A 19219-nucleotide genomic window follows, 5' to 3' on the forward strand; every position below is an offset into this window, starting at 1 on the left:
ATCCTGAAGTGTGTTTTCTGGCTTGTTTCCATTCTCCCCATCTCCTTCTGCTACTCCAATCAATCGTAGGTTTGGCCTTTATGAAGTCCCATATTTCTTGGAGGCTTTGTTCATTCCTTTTCATTCTTTTTTCTCTATTCTTGTCTGTATATCTTATTTCAGTAAGGTGGTCTTCAAACTCTGATATCCTTTCTTCCACTTGGTCGATTCTGCTGTTGATACTTGTGTATGCTTCATGAAGTTCTCATGCTGTGTTTTTCAGCTCCATCAGGTTGGTTGTGTTCTTCTCTAAGCTGGTTATTCTAGTTAGCAATTGCTCTAACTTTTTATGAAGGTTCTTAGCTTCTTTCCATTGGGTTAGAACATGCTCCATTAGTTGATCATAATTTTTTTATTACACATCTTCTGAAGTCTACTTCTGTCAATTCGTCCCTCTGATCCCCTGTCCAGTTGTGTGCCCTTGATGGAGAGACACTGTGATCATTTGGAGGAAAAGAGGCACTCTGGCCTTTTGGGTTTTCAGCATTTTTTTCACTGATTCTTTCTTATCTTCATGAGTTTGTCTAGTTTTGGTCTTTGAGGCTGCTGACCCTTAGATGGGGTTTTTGTGGGGGCTTTTGTTGTTGTTGTTGTTGTCATTTTCTGCTTGTTTGTTTTTCTTTAAATAGGCCCCTTTTCTGTAGGGCTGCTGCAGTTTGCTGGGGTGAATGGCCCTACTCATCTGATTTGCTCTTATACCTGGAGATGTCACTCAAGGAAGCTGGAAAGCAGCAAAGATGGGTGCCTGCTCCTTTTTCTGGGACCTCTGACCTTGAGGGGCACCAACCTGATGCCAGTAGGATCACTCCTGTATAGGGTATCTGACAACCCCTGTTGGAGGGTCTCACCCAGTTGGGTGACACGGGGAGCAGGACCCATCTAATGAAGCAATTTGTCCCTTAGTAGAGAGGGTGTGTTTCACTGAGGGGAACCCACTTGTCTGGGCTGCCTGGATTACTCAGAACTACCAGGAGGAGAGGCTAAGCCTGCTAGTCCACAGAGACTGCAGCCACCCCTCCCACTAGGGGCTCAGGCCCAGGGAGATCCAAATTCTGTCCCTGAGCCTCTGGCTGGAGTTATTGGAGATCCTGCAGGAAAGCCACTGAGGAAGGATGGGTCAGAGTTAGACCTGAAGAGGCACTCTGGCTGCAGACTGCCACAGCTGGTGTGTTGGGCTGTGGGGACAACTCTTGGGACCAAGCTGTCCAGCCTGCCTGGCTCCAGCAGGGGAAAAGCGCAGCCTGGAGCTATAGAAATGGGTGCTGCCCTTCCCCTACCCAGGGGGCTTAGCATGTTAGGCAGTTGCAAGTCCCAGTGCTGGCTGCTGCCCCTCCCACAAGGAGTTCAAATGGCTTAGACATCAGGCAGCTGCAGCCAGTGCTGGCCACCCTTCCCCATGGGAGTTGGGTAAGCTTAAGCAGATTCCAGCTGAGAGGCTGTACGAATCTGCGCGTTCCAGGGTTGTGATGCTAGCCCCAGTGGCGTGGGTTTGCAAGTGGAATCTTCCGATCTGTGGGTTGCACAGTTCCATGGAAAAACAACAGTTTCCCTGGCTGGGTAGCACACTTACTCACCACCTCCCCTGGCTTGGGGGGAGGGGGTTCCCCTTCCCCATGTGGCTCTCAGGTGGGCTGCCACACCACACTGCTCTTCCTTCTCTGTGTGGGTAATGCCAGCCTTCTAGTCAATTTTGATGAGAGAACCTGGATACCTTGGTTGCTGGTGAAGGATTCACATGCTTATGCTTTTTTTCCCATAGGAGCCTCCTACATGGTGCTGCTTTCTAGTCGGCCGTCTTGGCCCCACCCCTAGTTTTGCATGGCTGGGAGGCCTCAGGAAACTTAAAATCGTGGCGCAAGGCAAAGGGAAAGCAACGCACCTTCTTCACAAGGCAGCAGGAGGGAGCTGGAGTGATTTTCTAAGAATAATTCTGGCCAAACTTTCATGCACTCCTGCAGCCAAACTCCGTTTGGATCTATTCAGGCAGGAATCATATTTCAGCTCCTTAACTCTCATAAGTGGAAACTGACACCAACTCATTATAAAACCTAAGTGGAAAAAAAAAACCCTTCTCTGCCATTTTTATCTCCTTGTTTATAGATAATTCAACTAATAGGTATTTTTACTTGTCAATATTGACATGGTTGTTTTCAGTTCTGGTTGTAATGATGAAAATCATACTGATTATCACAGGTATTGCTTGCCTCCCACAAGTGCACACCCTGCCTCCCTGCTAGAAGAGTCCCAATTTGTACACTGGATCCACAATTTTCTCTTTTTTTTTTTTTTTTTTTTTTTTTTTTTTTTTTAAGAGATGGAGTCTTGCCATGTTGCTCAGGCTGGTCCCAAATTCCTGGGCTAGAGCAATCCTCCCACCCTGGCCTTCCCATGTGCTGGGATTATAGGAGTGAGCCACTGTGGCTGGCAAATAGCCACACTTTTCACATGACCTCGTGCTTCAGAAAAGGTAGGCTCCAGCCCCAACCTTAAGAAGGGAATTACAACTGGTCTAGTCATAGGAACATGATTAAATTCTGTCAAGCAAAATGAATGTATGTGGAAGTCTGTGGGGAGAATAGGAAGTTTGAGAGAACCTGGATCCTTGATCAAATCCCTGGGAAATAAAATTTTCCTCATTTCTTTAAACAATTAATATGAATTTTCAGTTCTTGCATCTGAAAAAAAGATCCTAGAAGGCTCACAGAGCCTAACAGAGCCTAATAGATTAGTAAATTGACTACACACTTGTAAGCAGTTTGGCTGGAGCGGGAGGATATTAGGGAATTATGAAATATAATAACATCTTTCTTTCAAACTTGGTAATTCCTTTCAAAACAATGAATACAAAGTATTAAAATATCATCAGAAATTTCCAAAATCTATCTTAACATCTACTGAATTTGATACTTTACAAGGTTGCATTTTAATTTCCTGTAGCAAATTATCATTTTCTTAAATCTTACAAAAATGATCTTTTCCCTATACTCTACTATAAGAATTTGTATATACATACATATATACACACACAGACACACATGCATACACCTTTTATACTACTTTGGCATAATATTATGTTAGTTAATATAATAGTAAGTATAAATATAAAAATCTAGCTTCTACTTTGTTGTTAAAATAATACAATTGAAAGGCCTCAAATGAGAATAAGAATATAGCAAATCAGAAATATTACGAGGTTTACAAATATGTAAATTTCATTTATTTTTGAAAAGTTCGGAAGTAAACAATCCTTAGTACCTGTAATGAGCTATTCATAATAAAGGGCAAACACCAAGACCAGTGCCATGTAGGATTCTGCTTCGTGTTTAGCTGCGACCCAGCTGTCCCATGCAATGTCCCAGATCCATCTGCTGGCAATCTGTGAGAGAAATTTTGTAAAGACCAACTTTAGATTGAACATATTAAGAAGTAATTTTCAAATCTACACTAGTTTTTTAAAAATGAATGCATCAGTATCTCAGAAAGTATTTTTAAGATGTAATTTGTCTGGTTTTCCCTTTCATAAAGAGCCTGGAGAATGACGCTGCCCCAGCCCATCCTTCTTCTTTACCAGAGGCTGGCCTTTCTCTAAACAGAGAGAGGCTCCCTTAGCTGTGTTTCCAGGGCCAGGAGCAGAAGGCCCCTGGGAATGGGGATGTAGTGGCTCTGCATACAGCATGACTCTGCCATGTAGTCCATGATAAGGAAGTCTTCCCACCCTTTAAAGATTTTCAGCCAAAAAGGTTTGTCAGGGCCTTGCCTTGAAATGAAGAAATGGCATTAACTATACAAGTAGGCTGTTACGGACAATTCTAACTCCTTTTCTCTGTGTACAAACCCATATGTGATCTGATTCCAGCCCACTTCTTTGTGGAGGATCTAAAATGGCCCCAATTTTTTTTTTTTGAGACATAGTTTCACTCTTATTTCCCAGGCTAGAGTGTAATGGCGTGATCTCGGTTCACTGCAACCTCCACCTCCTGAGTTCAAGTGATTCTCCTGCCTCAGCCTCCTGAGTAGCTGGGATTACAGGTGCCTGCCACCACGTCCAGCTAATTTTTGTATTTTTAGTAGAGATGGGGTTTCACCATGTTGACCAAGCTGCTTGAACTCCTGACCTCAGCTGATCCACCCGCGTCAACCTCCCAAAGTGCTGGGATTACAGACATGAGCTACCACGTCTGGCCGAAAAAGGCCCAAATTCTTTATGGCTTCTCCTGTTAGGAAGTTGACTTTATGTCCCCACCCTGTGAATAAGTCTTGGCCTTGTGACTTGCTATGAGTTGTAAAATATGACACTGTGAAACTTCCAAGCAAGGCCTTCAGAGGTCTTGTAGCTTCTGCTCTCACACTCGTGGAACACTATGCTGAGACCCCCATGTTATGAAAGCCCACTCAACCTACTGGAGGATGCTGGCTCACATGCAGGAGAACCCAGGTGCCCAGGCCACAGCTAGCCCACCAGTCAGACAAGTGACAGAAGCCGTCTTGGACCTGCAGGCCCAGGTAAGTCATTAGAGGGCTACAAGTGCATCAATGAGACCAGCAGAAAAGCCAAGTAGCTGACCCAGGCTGAGCTGACTCACCGAAAGTAAGCAAATACATGGCTGTTGTTATAAGATACTCAGTTCTGGGGTGGTTTGTTGTACAATAATATAAGCTGAAACATTCCCCCACTGCACATCATGCCACTATCTACTAGCTACTAGTCCAGCTACACTTGTTACATATCAAGCACACCAAGTCATCCCTGCCTCAGGATCTTTGCACTTGAAGTTTTCTCTGCTTGGAACATTCTCCCTTCTCTTTGGTATAGCTGGTTCCTTCTCATCTGAACATCAGAGGGTTCTCCCTTCTCTAAACAATCCCAAGTAGCCACTCTGCTACTCTGTCATATCCCTACCTTAATGTTCTCTTTGTAGCACTTATCATCTAGAACATCCCTATTTCTTAAGTCTGTATGTCATATGTGGTGCAGCTTCTCTTCTCCATGGGAGCCAGGACGGTTCTTTCTTGCTGACTGGCGGTTCTCTCGCCAGTACCCCTCTGCCAGTCCAGGTCCCCCTCCCCATGCTTCATCATGCAGTCCACTCCTCTATGGAACCTCTACAGATTCTTCCAAACACAGCTTTTTCTCTCTTTTCTCTCCAACTCCCACATATTCCTTACCAACTCCTTACATAATTACACAGCCTAGTGATATTATCTCTTTATTAATAAATAATGTTAATAATTACCTTGCTGTTTATTGAGGGCTCTGTGCTGGTGATTATGTTAAGGATTTTAATACAGATAATTTCACTTAATCTTCACAACAGCTCTAGGAAGCCAGTTTTATCATCACCATTTTATAGATGAAGAAACTGTGCCGAGGCCACAGCCAGCAAGTGTGGCAGAGGTGATCTGACTCCAAAACCCAGGCTGTTTACATTATCCCTATCATTTTATTTCCCTGAATTCTAAATTGTGCTGCTTTATCTCCTTAAGTAGAGTAAAATCTCCTTGAGAATCATGGTCTGTGTTTTATCATTCCTTGATTTTCCTTAGTACCTAACACCTATTAGTGCCCAAAATAAATTTACTGGTTAACTTAAATGACATTAAACTGTCAAAATTGATATGATCAAGGAACAGAATAGCAGTGCAATTTAATAAATTAGTAGTACCAAATTGCTACTTCTAGGTTTGTACTTTTCTTTCTTTTTTCTTTCTTTTTTTTTTTTTTTTTTTTTTTGAGTCTGTTGCCCAGGCTGGAATGCAGTGGAGTGAACTCGGGCCACTGCAACCTCCGCTTCCCAGTTTCAAGTGAGTCTCCTGCCTTAGCCTCCCGAGTAGCTGGGAATACAGGCACCCACCACCATGCCCAGCTAATTTTTGTATTTTTAGTAGAGACGGGGTTTCAGCATGTTAGCCAGGCTGGTCTCAAACTCCTGACCTCAGGTGATCCACCTGCCTCAGCCTCCCAAACTGCTGGGATTACAGGCATGAGCCAACGCACCCAGCTGGCTTGTACTTTTCAAATAATTTACAGTGAAATAAATATACTTAACAACATGATACTTTCCTTCAAAAAGTACCTCAGAATCTATGGCATGCCCTTGAGTCATCACAATAAAAATCAAATCACTAGGGAGGAGATGCCTTATAGTTCTAATTGCTAGATCCTGTATCAATGGGGTACTTACATTTATTGCTTGGCCAGTCTTTTGAATAAATAATACTTTTATAATGAACTTATAACGGTGGTACCCAAATTCTTTGACTGCTAACAGTATGCGGTCTGCCAATTCAAGTGACAAGTGAGAGAATACTTTATCATCATATTTGACATCTTTAAGACTTTCCTTTAAGAAAATTTAAGAAAAATACTTTTATTTTCAAACCAAATATTTTCTATATAAAAATTCAAGTAGAAAACATGTCTAAATAATATATATATAACTATTTTAAAATAAATATATTCCTAACTAAATAATATTAAATAAATTTTATGCTTACCTATTTCAGTAACAATTTTGAGGAATATTTATTGGGGTTTTCAAATTATATTCAATTACTTTTCATTATCGATACAAGCTGTAAGTTGTAATTTACTAGACTACTCTGCCAAACAGTCAATAGACACAAGGAGATTTTCTAAAGAAGACTTCTAGAAGGTAAAGGAAATTCTTAGGTAAAGGAAAGAAACCTTTTTAAGTTTATACATTTATTAAAATTCAGATTTTGGTTTTCTTATACTGAAGATTACTTGGACTCAGAACCTGTACCAAGTCACTGCCCTGCTCAGTGGGCTCATATTAAAACTACTTCTTTCCAGCCCTCCCTGTAGTCTCTCACTCCACTAATTTTTATCTGGCCTCCAGGAAAATGAAATCAAAGATTTCTAACCATGTTTATTAATAAATTAATGTATAGCTTGAAGGAAATGGACGTGGCTTGTGGACTATAAAGCATTACTCTTACAAAGGAGCAGAACTGGACACCTAGCAGACAGACTACACATCTCTGATTAACTGACTTGTTGTGCCTGCACCAATGACACAATGCCTTCTGGTTCTAGTGACAACTGCATGAGCCAATTCCTGGAATAAATTTCTTCATATATATAATTTCTGTTTCTCTGTAGAACCCTCATACAATACTGCTATCATATATATTTATCAACCTACTGTTAGTATCTGCTGGACTTTAGTTTCTACTGAATGAGCTTGGAATTTCTTCAATGGCTGCATTCTATATGAATTAGCAAACTTTAATTTTGCCAGGGCACTCTTCCATTCTTTACCTATATCAGCAATTGAGTCATCAAAAGGAGGCTCCACATACTGAACATCGTGAATTGACTCTCTCAGTCTTTCTCTTACAATCTGTGTATACTGGAGGAGAAAGAGAGAGGGGAAGAGAGAAAGGCAGAAAGATTACTTTTTAAACTGTAAATGAGTTTTCAGATTAAATAACCCTGTACAGTGGGACAGGGCTCACACAAAGCTTGGAAATTTGTTAAACAGATTTCTACAATAATGTGGTTGCTAAATCCTAGATTCACTCCTGGCTATCAATTTGGCAAAAAAAATAGGAATACTATTTATTCTTTTATCTATACTCACAAACATATACATACAAATTGCATGCATATATTTAGAATATCCATGGATGATCCAAAGGAACTAGAAACAAGAGTGGCCTCCAGGGAGGGCAACTGAGTGGCTATGGGATGGAGATATAGGGAAAACCTTTCTTCCTCCCTACCCTGAGATTATGAAAATATTATCCTTCATTGTCTTAAAATTTTATTTTACTTCATTTACTTATTTTTAAATAATACAATTATGTAGATAGCACATTCATAAGTCTTAAGGTGAAAAGACACCAAAAGAGCATTGATTTGATATATATATCAGTTCATGCTTTTGACATGAAACATCCATTCTGTGACATCCAATATGCATTAATGAAATATTTGCTTAGTGCCCAATATGTCCCAGATAAATGCTCTAACCTCTTAAGTTAAAGCAGTAAGCTTCATTTTATTAATAGCCAGGAATTTCTTTTTCTTGCCTAATTGCTTGGCTAGAACTTCCAGCTCTATGTTGAAAAGAAGTGGCAAAAGTGGACATCCTTGCTTTGTTACTAATATTACAGGAAAAGCTTTCAGTGTTTCCCCATCGAGTATGATGTTTGCTGTGAAGTTTTTTTTTTTTTTTTTTTTTTTTTGAGACAGAGTCTTGCTCAGTCGCCCAGGCTGGAGTGCAGTGGCGTGATCTTGGCTCACTGCAACCTCTGCCTCCTAGGTTGAAGTTATTCTTCTGCCTCAGCCTCCTGAGTAGCTGGGAATACAGGTGCATGCCACCACTCCCAACTAATTTTGTTGTTGTTGTTGTATTTTTAGTAGAGACAGGGTTTCACCATGTTAGCCAGGATGGTCTTGATCTCCTGACCTCGTGATCCACCTGCCTTGGCCTCCCAAAATGTTAGGATTACAGACATGAGCCACTGCACCCGGCATTTGCTGTGCAGTTTTCAAATAGAGCTTTTATTAGGTTGAAGTAGTTTCCTCCTATTTCTAGTTTTTGGGGTGTTTTTATAATAAAAGAGTGTTGAATTTGACATATGCTTTTTCTTCATCAATTGAGATTTATCATGTGGTTTATTTCATTTAGTTAATGTGGTGTATTACCTTGATTGATTTTCATATGTTGGACCATCCTTGCTTTCCAGGAACAAATTTCACTTGGCCTCGGTGTCAAATCCTTTAAATAAAATGCTGAATTCAGTTTGCTAGTATTTCGTTTAGAATTTTTGCATCAGTGTTAATACATGATACAGGTCTGTAATTTGCTTTTTTTGTAGCATCTTTGTCTGCCTTTGGTATTAGGGTAATGCTGACTTCACAGAATGAGTTAGACAGTATTCTCTCTGCTTTTATCTTCTGAAAGAGATTGTAATAATTGATATAACTTTTTCCTTAAATGCTTGGTAGAATTCACCAAGGAAATCACCTGAACCTGGTGATTTCTGCTTTGGAAGACTGTTATTGATTCAAGTTTTAAAAACAGATATATGCTTATTCAGATTATCTATTTCTTTTTGTATGACTTTTGGGAAATTGCATCTTTCAAGGAATTGGTCCATTTCATCTAGGTTATCAAATTTCTGGGCACAGAATTGTTCATAATATTCTTTCATTATATTTATAGTGTTCATGTAATTTCTAGCAATATCCTGACTTGCATTTCTGCTATTAGTAATGTGTGTCCTCTCTTTCTTAGCCTGCATAGAGGCTTATAGATTTTATTGATCTTTCCAAAGAAAAAGCTTTTGGTTTAGTTGGTACCTGATTTCAATTTCATCAATTTCTGCTATAATTTTTATTATTTCTTTTCTTCTTGGATTTAATTTGTTCTTCTTTTTCTAGTTTCTTTGAGGCTTATTTTAGCTGTTTCTTCTTTTCTAATATATGCACACATTCAATACTATACATTTCCTTCCAACCCGTTTTTGCTGCACTCTACAAATTTTGATATGTTTTCATTTTTATTTAGCTCAAAATATTTTTTAAATTTGAGATTTCTTCTTTTGTAACAGTGTTTTTTGATGTGTAGCATTTCTAGTTCTTTCTTAGGATTTCCATTTCTATGCTTACATTGCTCATCCGTTCTTGCATGCTATTTTGTCAACTACAGCCCTTTAACATATTAATCATAGTTACTTAAATTGTGATAATTCCAACATCCCTGCCATGTCTGGTTCTGCTGCTCACTCTGTGTGTTTGTTGTTGTTTTTAGTATGCCTAATTTTTTTCCTGATAGCCAGACATGATTCACCAGGTAAAGAAACTGCTGTTAACAAGGCCTCTGGCAATGTGCTGGTAATGTATTAACGGAGAGGAAGCATTCTGTAGTTGTATGACTAGGTATTTTAGTGAACCTGTGCTTCTGGACTGTGAACTTCACATATGTTTCTGAGTTTTTTGTTTTTTTCCCTACTTGCTTAAGTCACACAGGATGGCTAAGGAGGGCTGGAGTGAGGTCACAGAGCAAACTGCTGCTTGTCAATCTACTTTTGGGGGCAGCAGTTTGTCCTGTGACCTCACTTTTCTTACGGATCTAAGAAGAGTTAATTTTTTCAGTTTGTTCAGCTTTTTACTTGTTAGGACATAGTAGGGACTTTAAGGAAGCTGGAATTCTTACCTTTGCTTTTTGAACGATATTTTAGCTGAGTATAGAATTCTAGGTTGTTAGTCATTTTCTTTCAATCCTTAAAGATGATGCTTCGATGTCTTCTGTCTTGCATTGTTTCTGAGAAGTATGCTGTCATTTTGTCTGTTTCTATGTGTGTAACATTCCTTTGTTCTAGTTGCCTTTAAATTTTTAAGTCACTGGTTTCAAGCAATTTTATTATTCTATGTCTTGGCATAATTTTCTTCATGTGTCTTGTGCTTGGAGTTCACTGAGCCTCTTAGATTTGTGGGTTTATAGTTTTCAACAAATTTGAAAATTTCTCATTCCTTATTTCTTCCAGTACTTTTTGTCTGTCCTCTCTCACCTCATTTGGGGACTCAAATTATAAGAATGTTAGGCAACTTTAAGTTCTGTCAAAGCTCATTGACATCGTGTAATATTTTTTCAGCATCCTCCCCCAATTTCCACATCTCTAAATGTCCTTTCTTCTGCACTGTTGAATCTGCTGTTAATACCATTTAGTGTATTTTCATCCCTGACATAGTATTTTTCATCTACAGAAGTTCGATTTGAATTTAACATGCTCAGTCTTTCTCTACACTCTTAAATATATGGAATGTAATTATAATAACTTCATAATATGATTAAATTTGACGAAAACTAATAACTCTCTTAACTACTTTAATGTCTGTTTATACTAATTCTATTTTTGTGTAATTTCTGGGCTGTTTTTACTGCTTCTTCAATTTTGAACTTTATTTTCGTGCTTTTCTGTAGGTCTATTAATATTTAAAGACCAGACAGTGTGAATTTTACCTTCTTATAGGCTGGATATTTTTGTATTCCTAAGACTCTTGAGCTTTCTTCTAGAACAAAGACATTTGGAAACAGTTTAATCCTCTTTAGCCTTGCTTCTCAACCTTGATAAGCCAGATCAGAGAACTTGTTCTCTATTTTTTCCCACTACTGAGGCAATACACATCTTAGCACGCTAACCAAAGCCCTGTATTTTTCATGATTTTCCACTTTTTCTGGTGGGAACACGTCCAAGGATTTTTTTTTCTGTTCCTTTTGGGTGATTCTTTCTCCACCTCCACTCTCCACCTTTGGTGAGAAGCTTCCTCACCAGATGCACTGCTGCACTCAGCTGAATATTCTGGGAAACCCTCTGCAGGTCTTTGGGGCGGTTTGTGCAGCCCTGTCTTAATACTCTGCTCTCCAGTCTCATGCTACCTTGGCTTCCCAGGCTCCTAACTCCTTTTGAAATAAAGGAGGCCTTTCCTTGTGTTGTAGCCTGGAAACTCTCACCAGGCAATTAAGGTGGGGGCAATGTTGGGGTTCACCTTACCTATTTCTCATCTCTCGGAAATCACTCTCTTGTCCTGCCTGACACCTAAATCAATGGAAACAATTGTCCCATACATTTTTGTGTGTTACTCTAAGTAGTTTCTGATAAGAATTACTCCATATTGGCTGCGAGTAGAAGTCCCTCACCATAAATAAATCTCTTCTTGTGATCATCTGTCAGGCTTCTGTGTCTCTTAACTGCAAAAGCAGCATTATTAGCTCCCTAAACCTCTTAAAAACAAAATCATTTTGTTCTTGTTTATTAAGAGAATGCTTCTCTAAGGCAGTGATTGGGACCTTCCTTTCCTCCACAATATACTCAAGGGATGCAACTACATAGTATCATTAACAGCGGCTTTCAACTGCAATGATTCTTAAGGAAATGGGGCATTCATGTGTGGCCTGAAAATAACCATTAATGCTTCTAATATGCTGAAAATTTACATCTGTACCATTTCTCCTTTGTGTATAATATTGGCTGACTTGCTATACTTATTAAGAGTATTTTATTCCTTTTATTAAGAATCTTTATAATCTTTTTTAAATTGGGAATAGGCTTTAAATATGATCAACTTTTTGGCATCTAATAATACCTGAGTTTCTACTGATATAGCATTTCCTTATATTGAGCCTACATATAGCCCGAAAATAAAATGAGCTTGGGCAGGAGATATTACTTTTATTTCTAAATGCCACATGCTAGTGTTTAAGTTTTTTTTTTCTTTTCTGAGACAAGAGTCTCACTCTGTTGCCCAGGCTGGAGTGCAGTGGCATGATCTCGGCTCACTGCAACTTCCTCCTCCCGGGTTCAAGCAATTCTCGTGCCTCAGCCTCCCTGAGTAGCTGGGATTACAGGTGCCTACCACCAAGCCCGGCTAATTTTTGTATTTTTAGTAGAGACGGGGTTTTGGCATGTTGGCCAGGCTGGTTTTGAACTCCTGACCTCAGGTGATCCATCCGCCTTGGCCTCCCAAAGTGGGGATTACATGCATGGGCCACTGCACCTGGCTGTATTTAAGAATTTCAATGCATGTGCACAAGTGAGAACAATCAAGTTTTCCAATTTTAGTAATCTACTTCGCATTTTGTTACCTTTGATCGCAACAACAGGAACTCATTCGTGTTAAGCCAAAGTATAATTTATTGGAAAGATACAGTTTACATAACAGCAGAGAAGGCTGATGAACCAGATTCAGAAAGACACAGGGAACACTTTAGCTTCTCATCTTCAATGTGAATAAACCTCAATCATTTTCTTTGCATTATTTCAAAGAATTCATCTAATTAGCTTAGTTTGGGTCTCATCCTCATTAAAAAGTTAAGGGAAGTAGCTGACAATCTCACCAAAGCTCTATACAATTGCAGATGAGTTAATTCTCTAAAAGTTAACTGAGGTGCTACCACTAGAAAAAAAGAAATGGAGGCAAGACAGATAAAATCAAGAGATGGTCATATTGATGAAACGGTATGTCTTAAATTTTCCTATGCTCCAAAATAGGGAAATTAACAGCTACCTTAAATTAGAAATAACTAAGTGAACAGTTTCCTCAGGTACATTTAGTGAGCATTTGTAGAGTCCTTTCTCAACTTCTTCCCAATTATTGTTCTATTCAAATTTCTCACCTCTAAAAGAATCAACTTTAAAGATAGCTATAATTGATCACATCCATATCAAATACTAATAATTACTTTGGTCCATGTCCCCTCACTCCCAGATTTTAACCTATATACCAGGTGCACCTATGTGTCTCCTCATTTTGAGTTCAGGCTCATTGAATTTTAAAGACCACTTCAGACCTCAGATAGGCAGTAAGTTTATAAAAGCCACCCTTGTCTGCCTCAATATATAGAAATTTTTCTTTACTGTTGGTGACCTATCTGTTACTCAGACTCATTGCCAAGAAATACAGCATAGTGTTTGGGAGTGTGAAGTTTTAAGTCCAACTGATTTAGGTTTCTAGCCCTGCTCTGCTCTTTTTCTTAGCTGTGTAAACTTGGCCTGTTTACTTTTCCTCCTTTATTTAGTTCGTTCTTTCCTCTGTAAAATGTAGACACCAGGGAAACAAGAACCTGAAATTTCGCCATTATTTTGAGAATTCTCTTTTTAAGAGTAATCTTAAAATGTTTTAGGGTCTTCAAAAAATTGTTTTGCCTGTCATCTCTATCTTCATCCTATTATAGGTCCACGAAGTAAGTACGAAGAGAAACCAGTATAGGCCAACTGGACCGAGTACTAGCATACAGGTTCTGGTCCCAGCTCTATCATTACAGCTTTGTATCCTTGGGCAAACTAATTTTCTGTTAAAGTATCAATAAAATATAGAGTCTTTAATACATTAACGGTTTTCAAAGCCTAATCATATAGAAATACCTGTTATACCACCAATAAAACTGAATAATGACCCTTTCCATCAATATCAGTAAGTTTTGGACAGGGTATTTTCAACTTAAGTTTTTTTCTCCTGTACATTCTTCAAATATCCAGACTGCTGATGTTTTAAAAACCCAAAACATGGCACTATTCTGCCTGGTTTATCAAATTATTTTTTTAATACAACACACACTCATTTTTCGCTAGCAAAACTGCTTATAATGGCACTAAATACACTAACATACTGTGTTTTAGTACAAAGCAATAATACTCAGAGTACTCTCAGGAAATCCGCAAGCTGAGTAAATTTGAAAAGAAGATCTTGTAACCACCCTTCCAATAGACTTATGTAGGGTTCTATGGCCCTAATTAAAAAACGAGAAAACTTTAGCACTCAAGTCCAAAGGGGACTGCCCAACTCAGTCTCAGGCTTCAATTTCGCATCTGGGGAAAAAAGAAACACAAAAGGGAAATGCTGCCTCCTTGGCTCTGGGGGTGGTGACGGGAGCGGGGCCCACTGGGGAGCGATTTCAATTAAACGGTCGGACATAGCCGTCTCGGGCCCCTAGCAGTCTCCGCACTCACTGCCTCCTTCTCGAACATGCTAGGCCTCCTTTCTTTCCTAGGCGTCACCGGAGCCTGCTGAGGGGTCTGGTTCGGGGTCTGGATGGGGCTCGACTTCACGCCTCGGCCTCGCTTCTCCATCTCGCTCTGTTCTCCAAGACGCCCACCGCCTCCCCTTCACCGCCGGCGGTCAAACGCCCTAGCCAGTCCCGCGAGGGCGGAAGTCTCCCACCTGCGCCTCGTACGGTCGGAAGTGCCCGCCAGGGCTCCAAGACGCCTGGAGGAGGGGCGCGCAGGCGCCTGCGTCATTCACGCGCGCCGCAGCGGGGCACCGGAAGTTATGGAGGTAGGGCTGGTGTAGGGCCCGGTTCGATCCCGAGCTAGGCAAGGAGTCGGCGCCAGGCTGGGTGGTGCTCGGCTACGCGGAGTGGGCGAGCGAGCACGCGCCTGCGGTGGCCGGCGGTCCCGCGCTGGAGGGCGCTGGCGACGTCGCGGCCCTGGCCTCTGTGGTGGTATCGGACGCTCGGCCCTGCAAGACGCCTGGCGGGCCCTGCCGGCCTCCCTGGGCCAGGCTCGGTTTCTCCGTCGCCTCCTGGCCCTGAGCTGGAACGCGGCGGACGGTCAGGGAGGGCTGTGCGCGGTGGCGCGGGGGCGAAAAGCCGCAGGTCGGGCTCTCACCTGACCGTGGCTCGTTCCTAGAAGCGCTGTTTCCTAGTCGCTGCCTGTAGCGTCCACACTCGGACAGTAAATTTGTGTTCATCGCTTTTAGACCATTTGAGTCACTATAAAACTCATCACGACGGCCTCACTGACCTCGTGTCAGGAGATCTGGTTGTATGTGGTTGCCTCATAATAAAGATTTATTTATTTTTCCTCCCTGAGGCAATTAAATATCAAACGCCTATCATCAGCAGTAACGACAGCGGAGCCGGGCGTGGTGGGGCCTGTGGTCCCATCTACTCCGTAGGCTGAGGTGGAACGATCGCTTTAGCCCAGGAGGTGGAGGCTGCAGTGAGCCGAGATCGCGCCACTGCACCCCTGTCTGGGCGACGGCGAGACCCCCGTCTCCAAAATGATGATAACGATAACTACCATTTTTGAGTACTATGTGCTAGATGCTTTTCATGTGTTATCTGATTACTGCAGCCCTATAAGGTGCAGCCTGGCACCGTTTTATTTCACTTAGAACTGAGATTCCGATAAAGTAACTTTTCCAAGGCAAGAGGTAGTCAGAGGCTGAGGAATGATTCAAATTTGAGTCCAGCTCCAAAGCACCGGCCCAGTGTAGTCTGCAGAGTTCCAGCCCCATAGAGCCACATGGAGGATGCAAGTGACAGTCGCCAGACAATCAACAAATAGTTGATGTAGATTTCTTTAGTGATGACTTAATTGTTAGGGCCTGCTGGGATTGTTCGAAAACCAGGGCTGAGAGTGGAAAGTGCAACTTCTGGGGACAGGAGGAGCAAACAGGGCAACTGATAGCAGTTTCCACATTAGGAAGCTGCCCAGAGTTAATTATGACTGTCACAACACAGCCCCCCCTTAACTCAACACACCAAAATAAAGAGCCTCGGTTCCGCTTTAGATCCTGAATTTGACTTCTTTGCAGGTTTATACGATGGTCTTAGTGTCATGTGGGATAATTGTGAGGATTTCGATTGTATTTAATTCTCCATGGAAAACCAGTACGGTTTGCTACTTTTTACATGGCAGGGAAGGCTAAACTTTACCTCTGCCCATCTTAGTTCAGAGTGACCCCTTTAACAAATGAAAGGATAACAAGAAAAAAGTGTATTATTGGACAGAGTACACATCACAAGGGATAAACCTTAATGAGAAGTAACTTGAAATGGTGGCTTAGAACTACATTTGTATACCATCTTCAACAAAGAACTGTAGATTTGCAGAGAAGTGACAGGACACAGGAGAGCAGTTTTAGGCTTCAAAGGGCAGGAAACTGGGAAGGTAGATACATATTTGGAAACTAATGGAGTAAGAATTGTTTGCAGATTCCCCTGGTACCTTAACTGGTCTGGTAAGTCTAAAGTTATCCCCAGTAAAGAATTTATATCCTGTCTTTGGGCGGAAGAGGGGGAGGATAGAGAGAGCTTTTCCTTCATTTGCTGCCTCTTGTCTTCAGCTCAAATTTGTTGTTGTTTTTATATCGAAGAGGCATGTTTTGGGATGACATTGTGGTTTTCTTCAACACCGTTTAGGTAGTCAGAGGTACGTGGGGTTCTTTTTCCTTCTTGTTCGTTATACTTGGTTTCTGCTCTCCCATTCCCCATTTTAAAAAATTGCTTATTTTGATAACTCTGGGATAGTGAAGGAATGCTGAGAGCAATAATGCTCTGGTCGTAAAACACATTCAGCTTCCGTGAACTTGTATTTTTTCTTTTTTTTTTTTTAAGTGAAAGGCAAGTTTATTAAGAAAGTAAAGGAATAAACTGGCTACCCCATAGACAGAGCAGTTTGCAAATATTATGATTGATAATTTTAAGTCTTTAAGCCTTTATCATATTTGAGAACATTTATGTAAATTATCTTTAATATTTAATCACTATGTTTTAATCATACAGCTCTCACGATATCCAGAAAGCAAGTTAACAGCAACTATACCTGAGTGCATTCAGTTCTTAAAAGATGTGACTGAAATATATAATACTCTATTTTTCTTTCTGTTAAGCAGTGCCTTTTATTTTATTTTATTTTTTAGGTATTAATAGGGGACCCTATTACCACATGTCTTTCTCCCTCAGTGTATGATATAATTTGTAATCTTGGGTTTCAACTCAGAGAAAATTGTGATATCAATAGCATTGTAACTCAGAATGGTGAAGTATGCTGGAAAACAATCACAGACTGTGTGAGCTACACAGAGTCAGGTTTGTGCTGTCTTTGTACTCCAAACTTTCATAACTGTCCCATTGAAAATGTCTTGACCTGTAAAATTCCCCTTTCTGACCATTGGTTCCTTTTGTTAGATAATGTTATAATACAGGCCTAACTCCAAGGAGAACAGGAATCAATGTGAAAAGAGAGGGAATGAGGCCAGAGAAGCATGGAAAAGTTAATGGAAAGCTGGGCTAAGAAAACCACCTCTACAGAGGAGGTGTCAAGAGGCACAGAGGGGCTGGTGGGCTGTTGATGATGTAGATCTCAGGGCCTTGAGATGATTCTCTGTAGGAGTCATGTGAATTAAGGGTAGAAAATGACCAGTAATAGATTATACAGTTATTTTAAGTGTCTTCTAGACATTCTTGCACACTTTGGAGCAGAGATATAGGTGGGGAAATTTAATAATAGTTATAAAAATTACAGATGAACATACTCTGGCCTAGCAGTCCGTTTTCAGGAATCCTTAAGACAGATACAGATATGAAAGTGTGTGTGTGCAAGGTTATTCCTTGCAGCATTGTTTATAATAGCTAAATAAATAAACAGCCAAACATCAAGCAGTAGGGGATTGGTTCAGTAAATTATGATAAATTCATATAATGGAATATTATGCAGTGGTAGAAAAGAATGAGGAGGCTCATCTCATACAGAAGTCTCTGAGCTAAGTTGGAAAAAGAATAGGAGGGGCATGTATTTGTAATTACCCTTTGGTATTCATTGATCAGGAACCAAGTAGATGGTTAATCCCAAACTTATCAAAAAAATTAAAACAACAAAAACTTCATATTATAAATATGTTTAAAACAATTCATTGCCATTAGAAATCTCAGCCTAATAACATTAACTTTAAAAAATCAGGTTACAAAATTGTATATACAGCGTGAGCCTGGTTTAATTAAAAAAAAAAAATCAGGTTACAAAATTACATATACAATGTGAGCCTGGTTTTCTGTATTCTTATGTACAGGTAAAGACATTGACAAAATAGTTTTCTCTTGTTTGAAACTTTTTGTATTTTCTAAATTCTCTGCTGATAGTATATTTTTCTTTCATAACCTGATAAGCATTATGTGATTTATTTCCAACAATATAAAAGTATATCATATGTTCAATGGTAAGCTAATTGTTGATTTTGTGGAAATTTTATAATTAAAGCATTTTTTTCTTTGATGATGTAGATATTTTATATCATGTGATATGGAGCTATGGTGCTGATACTTGTTTTCTTATCCTTTAAGAGCAGGGTCTGGATTACTGGGGAAGCGTGAGGCTGCTGGGCCCTGTGTGTGAGGCTGTCCATTCACATTTCTTATCTCTGACCAAGGGGCAATTTGAAATTCGATATGCACCGTGGTTCCAGTGGACAAGTTTTCCAGAGGTTTGGCTTTTGAACAACCTTTAGAAGTAAAAGACTGTGCAAATACTACTTAGAGGAGGTACTATCTGCCAATTTTAAAGGGGCCTCCTTCATCCCCAGGCCCTCCAGCGGTGAAGTGTTGAGGGTTGTAAGAGAACCCTGGGCTATTACGCAGGGTCTCCAAAGCCTGAGCTGAGAAACATGCCCCTTGGAACACAGGAAGGTTTTGAATTCATTATCACAGGATTAGGGGTTGGAGAGCTAACATTTGTCACACGGTGCCCATCCAAGGATAGAGGAAAAATTTACTACTCCAGAATAAGAGGCGTTGTGGAGAGGTATTGAGGTGTTCTAAGACGGTGGGGCCTGGAGACCAGAGCTGGGATACTTGGTTTGTTAATGGGGAACTGAAGGGAGTATGGGTAATTTGGGGCCTAACCCAAAATCTTGTTTTCGTTTGTTTTT

At 40.4% G+C, this 19219-nt stretch overlaps 2 protein-coding genes across 25 annotated transcripts in view; one reads left to right on the forward strand and one right to left on the reverse strand.

Annotated features, from left to right (window-relative positions):
• Positions 1 to 3233: 3233 nt before the first annotated feature.
• DYNLT2 (dynein light chain Tctex-type 2) lies at positions 3234 to 14640 on the reverse strand. The gene is made up of 4 exons (XM_001138699.4): positions 14521 to 14640; positions 7206 to 7412; positions 6222 to 6380; positions 3234 to 3415 (listed from the first exon to the last, which is right to left on the reverse strand). The coding sequence occupies exons 1-4, from the start codon at positions 14638 to 14640 to the stop codon at positions 3305 to 3307; spliced, it is 597 nt and encodes a 198-aa protein (XP_001138699.2). The 3' UTR covers positions 3234 to 3304.
• Positions 14603 to 19219, forward strand: part of ERMARD (ER membrane associated RNA degradation) — a 30364-nt gene continuing 25747 nt past the window's right edge. For 9 of the 24 annotated variants that reach the window (XR_010158288.1, XR_010158290.1, XR_010158289.1 and 6 more), the window contains exons 1-3: positions 14603 to 14845; positions 17216 to 17384; positions 18636 to 18775. Coding sequence is in view for 4 of the 24 variants with exons in the window: in XM_518862.9 (XP_518862.6) it covers positions 14603 to 14845; positions 17216 to 17384; positions 18636 to 18775 (552 nt within the window). In the remaining 20 variants the exon portion in view is untranslated. Of the gene's footprint in view, positions 16726 to 17215; positions 17385 to 18635; positions 18776 to 19219 lie in introns of all 24 variants that reach the window. The other 15 variants (XM_063813701.1, XM_063813707.1, XM_003311593.4 and 12 more) reach the window with 13 other exon arrangements.

Source organism: Pan troglodytes, chromosome 5 (genome assembly GCF_028858775.2).
Source record: "Pan troglodytes isolate AG18354 chromosome 5, NHGRI_mPanTro3-v2.0_pri, whole genome shotgun sequence".
Taxonomy (NCBI): Eukaryota; Metazoa; Chordata; class Mammalia; order Primates; family Hominidae; genus Pan; species Pan troglodytes.

Bases quoted from the DNA above. Each gene is read 5' to 3' on its own strand.
- DYNLT2 (XM_001138699.4), bottom strand. From the start codon at position 14,640: ATGGAGAAGCGAGGCCGAGGCGTGAAGTCGAGCCCCATCCAGACCCCG. The intron at 7,413-14,520 runs GTGAGTGCGGAG...TTTCTCCTCCAG, and splicing joins GCATGTTCGAGAAGGAGGCA to TATACACAGATTGTAAGAGA. The intron at 3,416-6,221 runs GTAAGTACCCCA...TTTCTCTCACAG, and splicing joins AGACTGGCCAAGCAATAAAT to ATTGCCAGCAGATGGATCTG.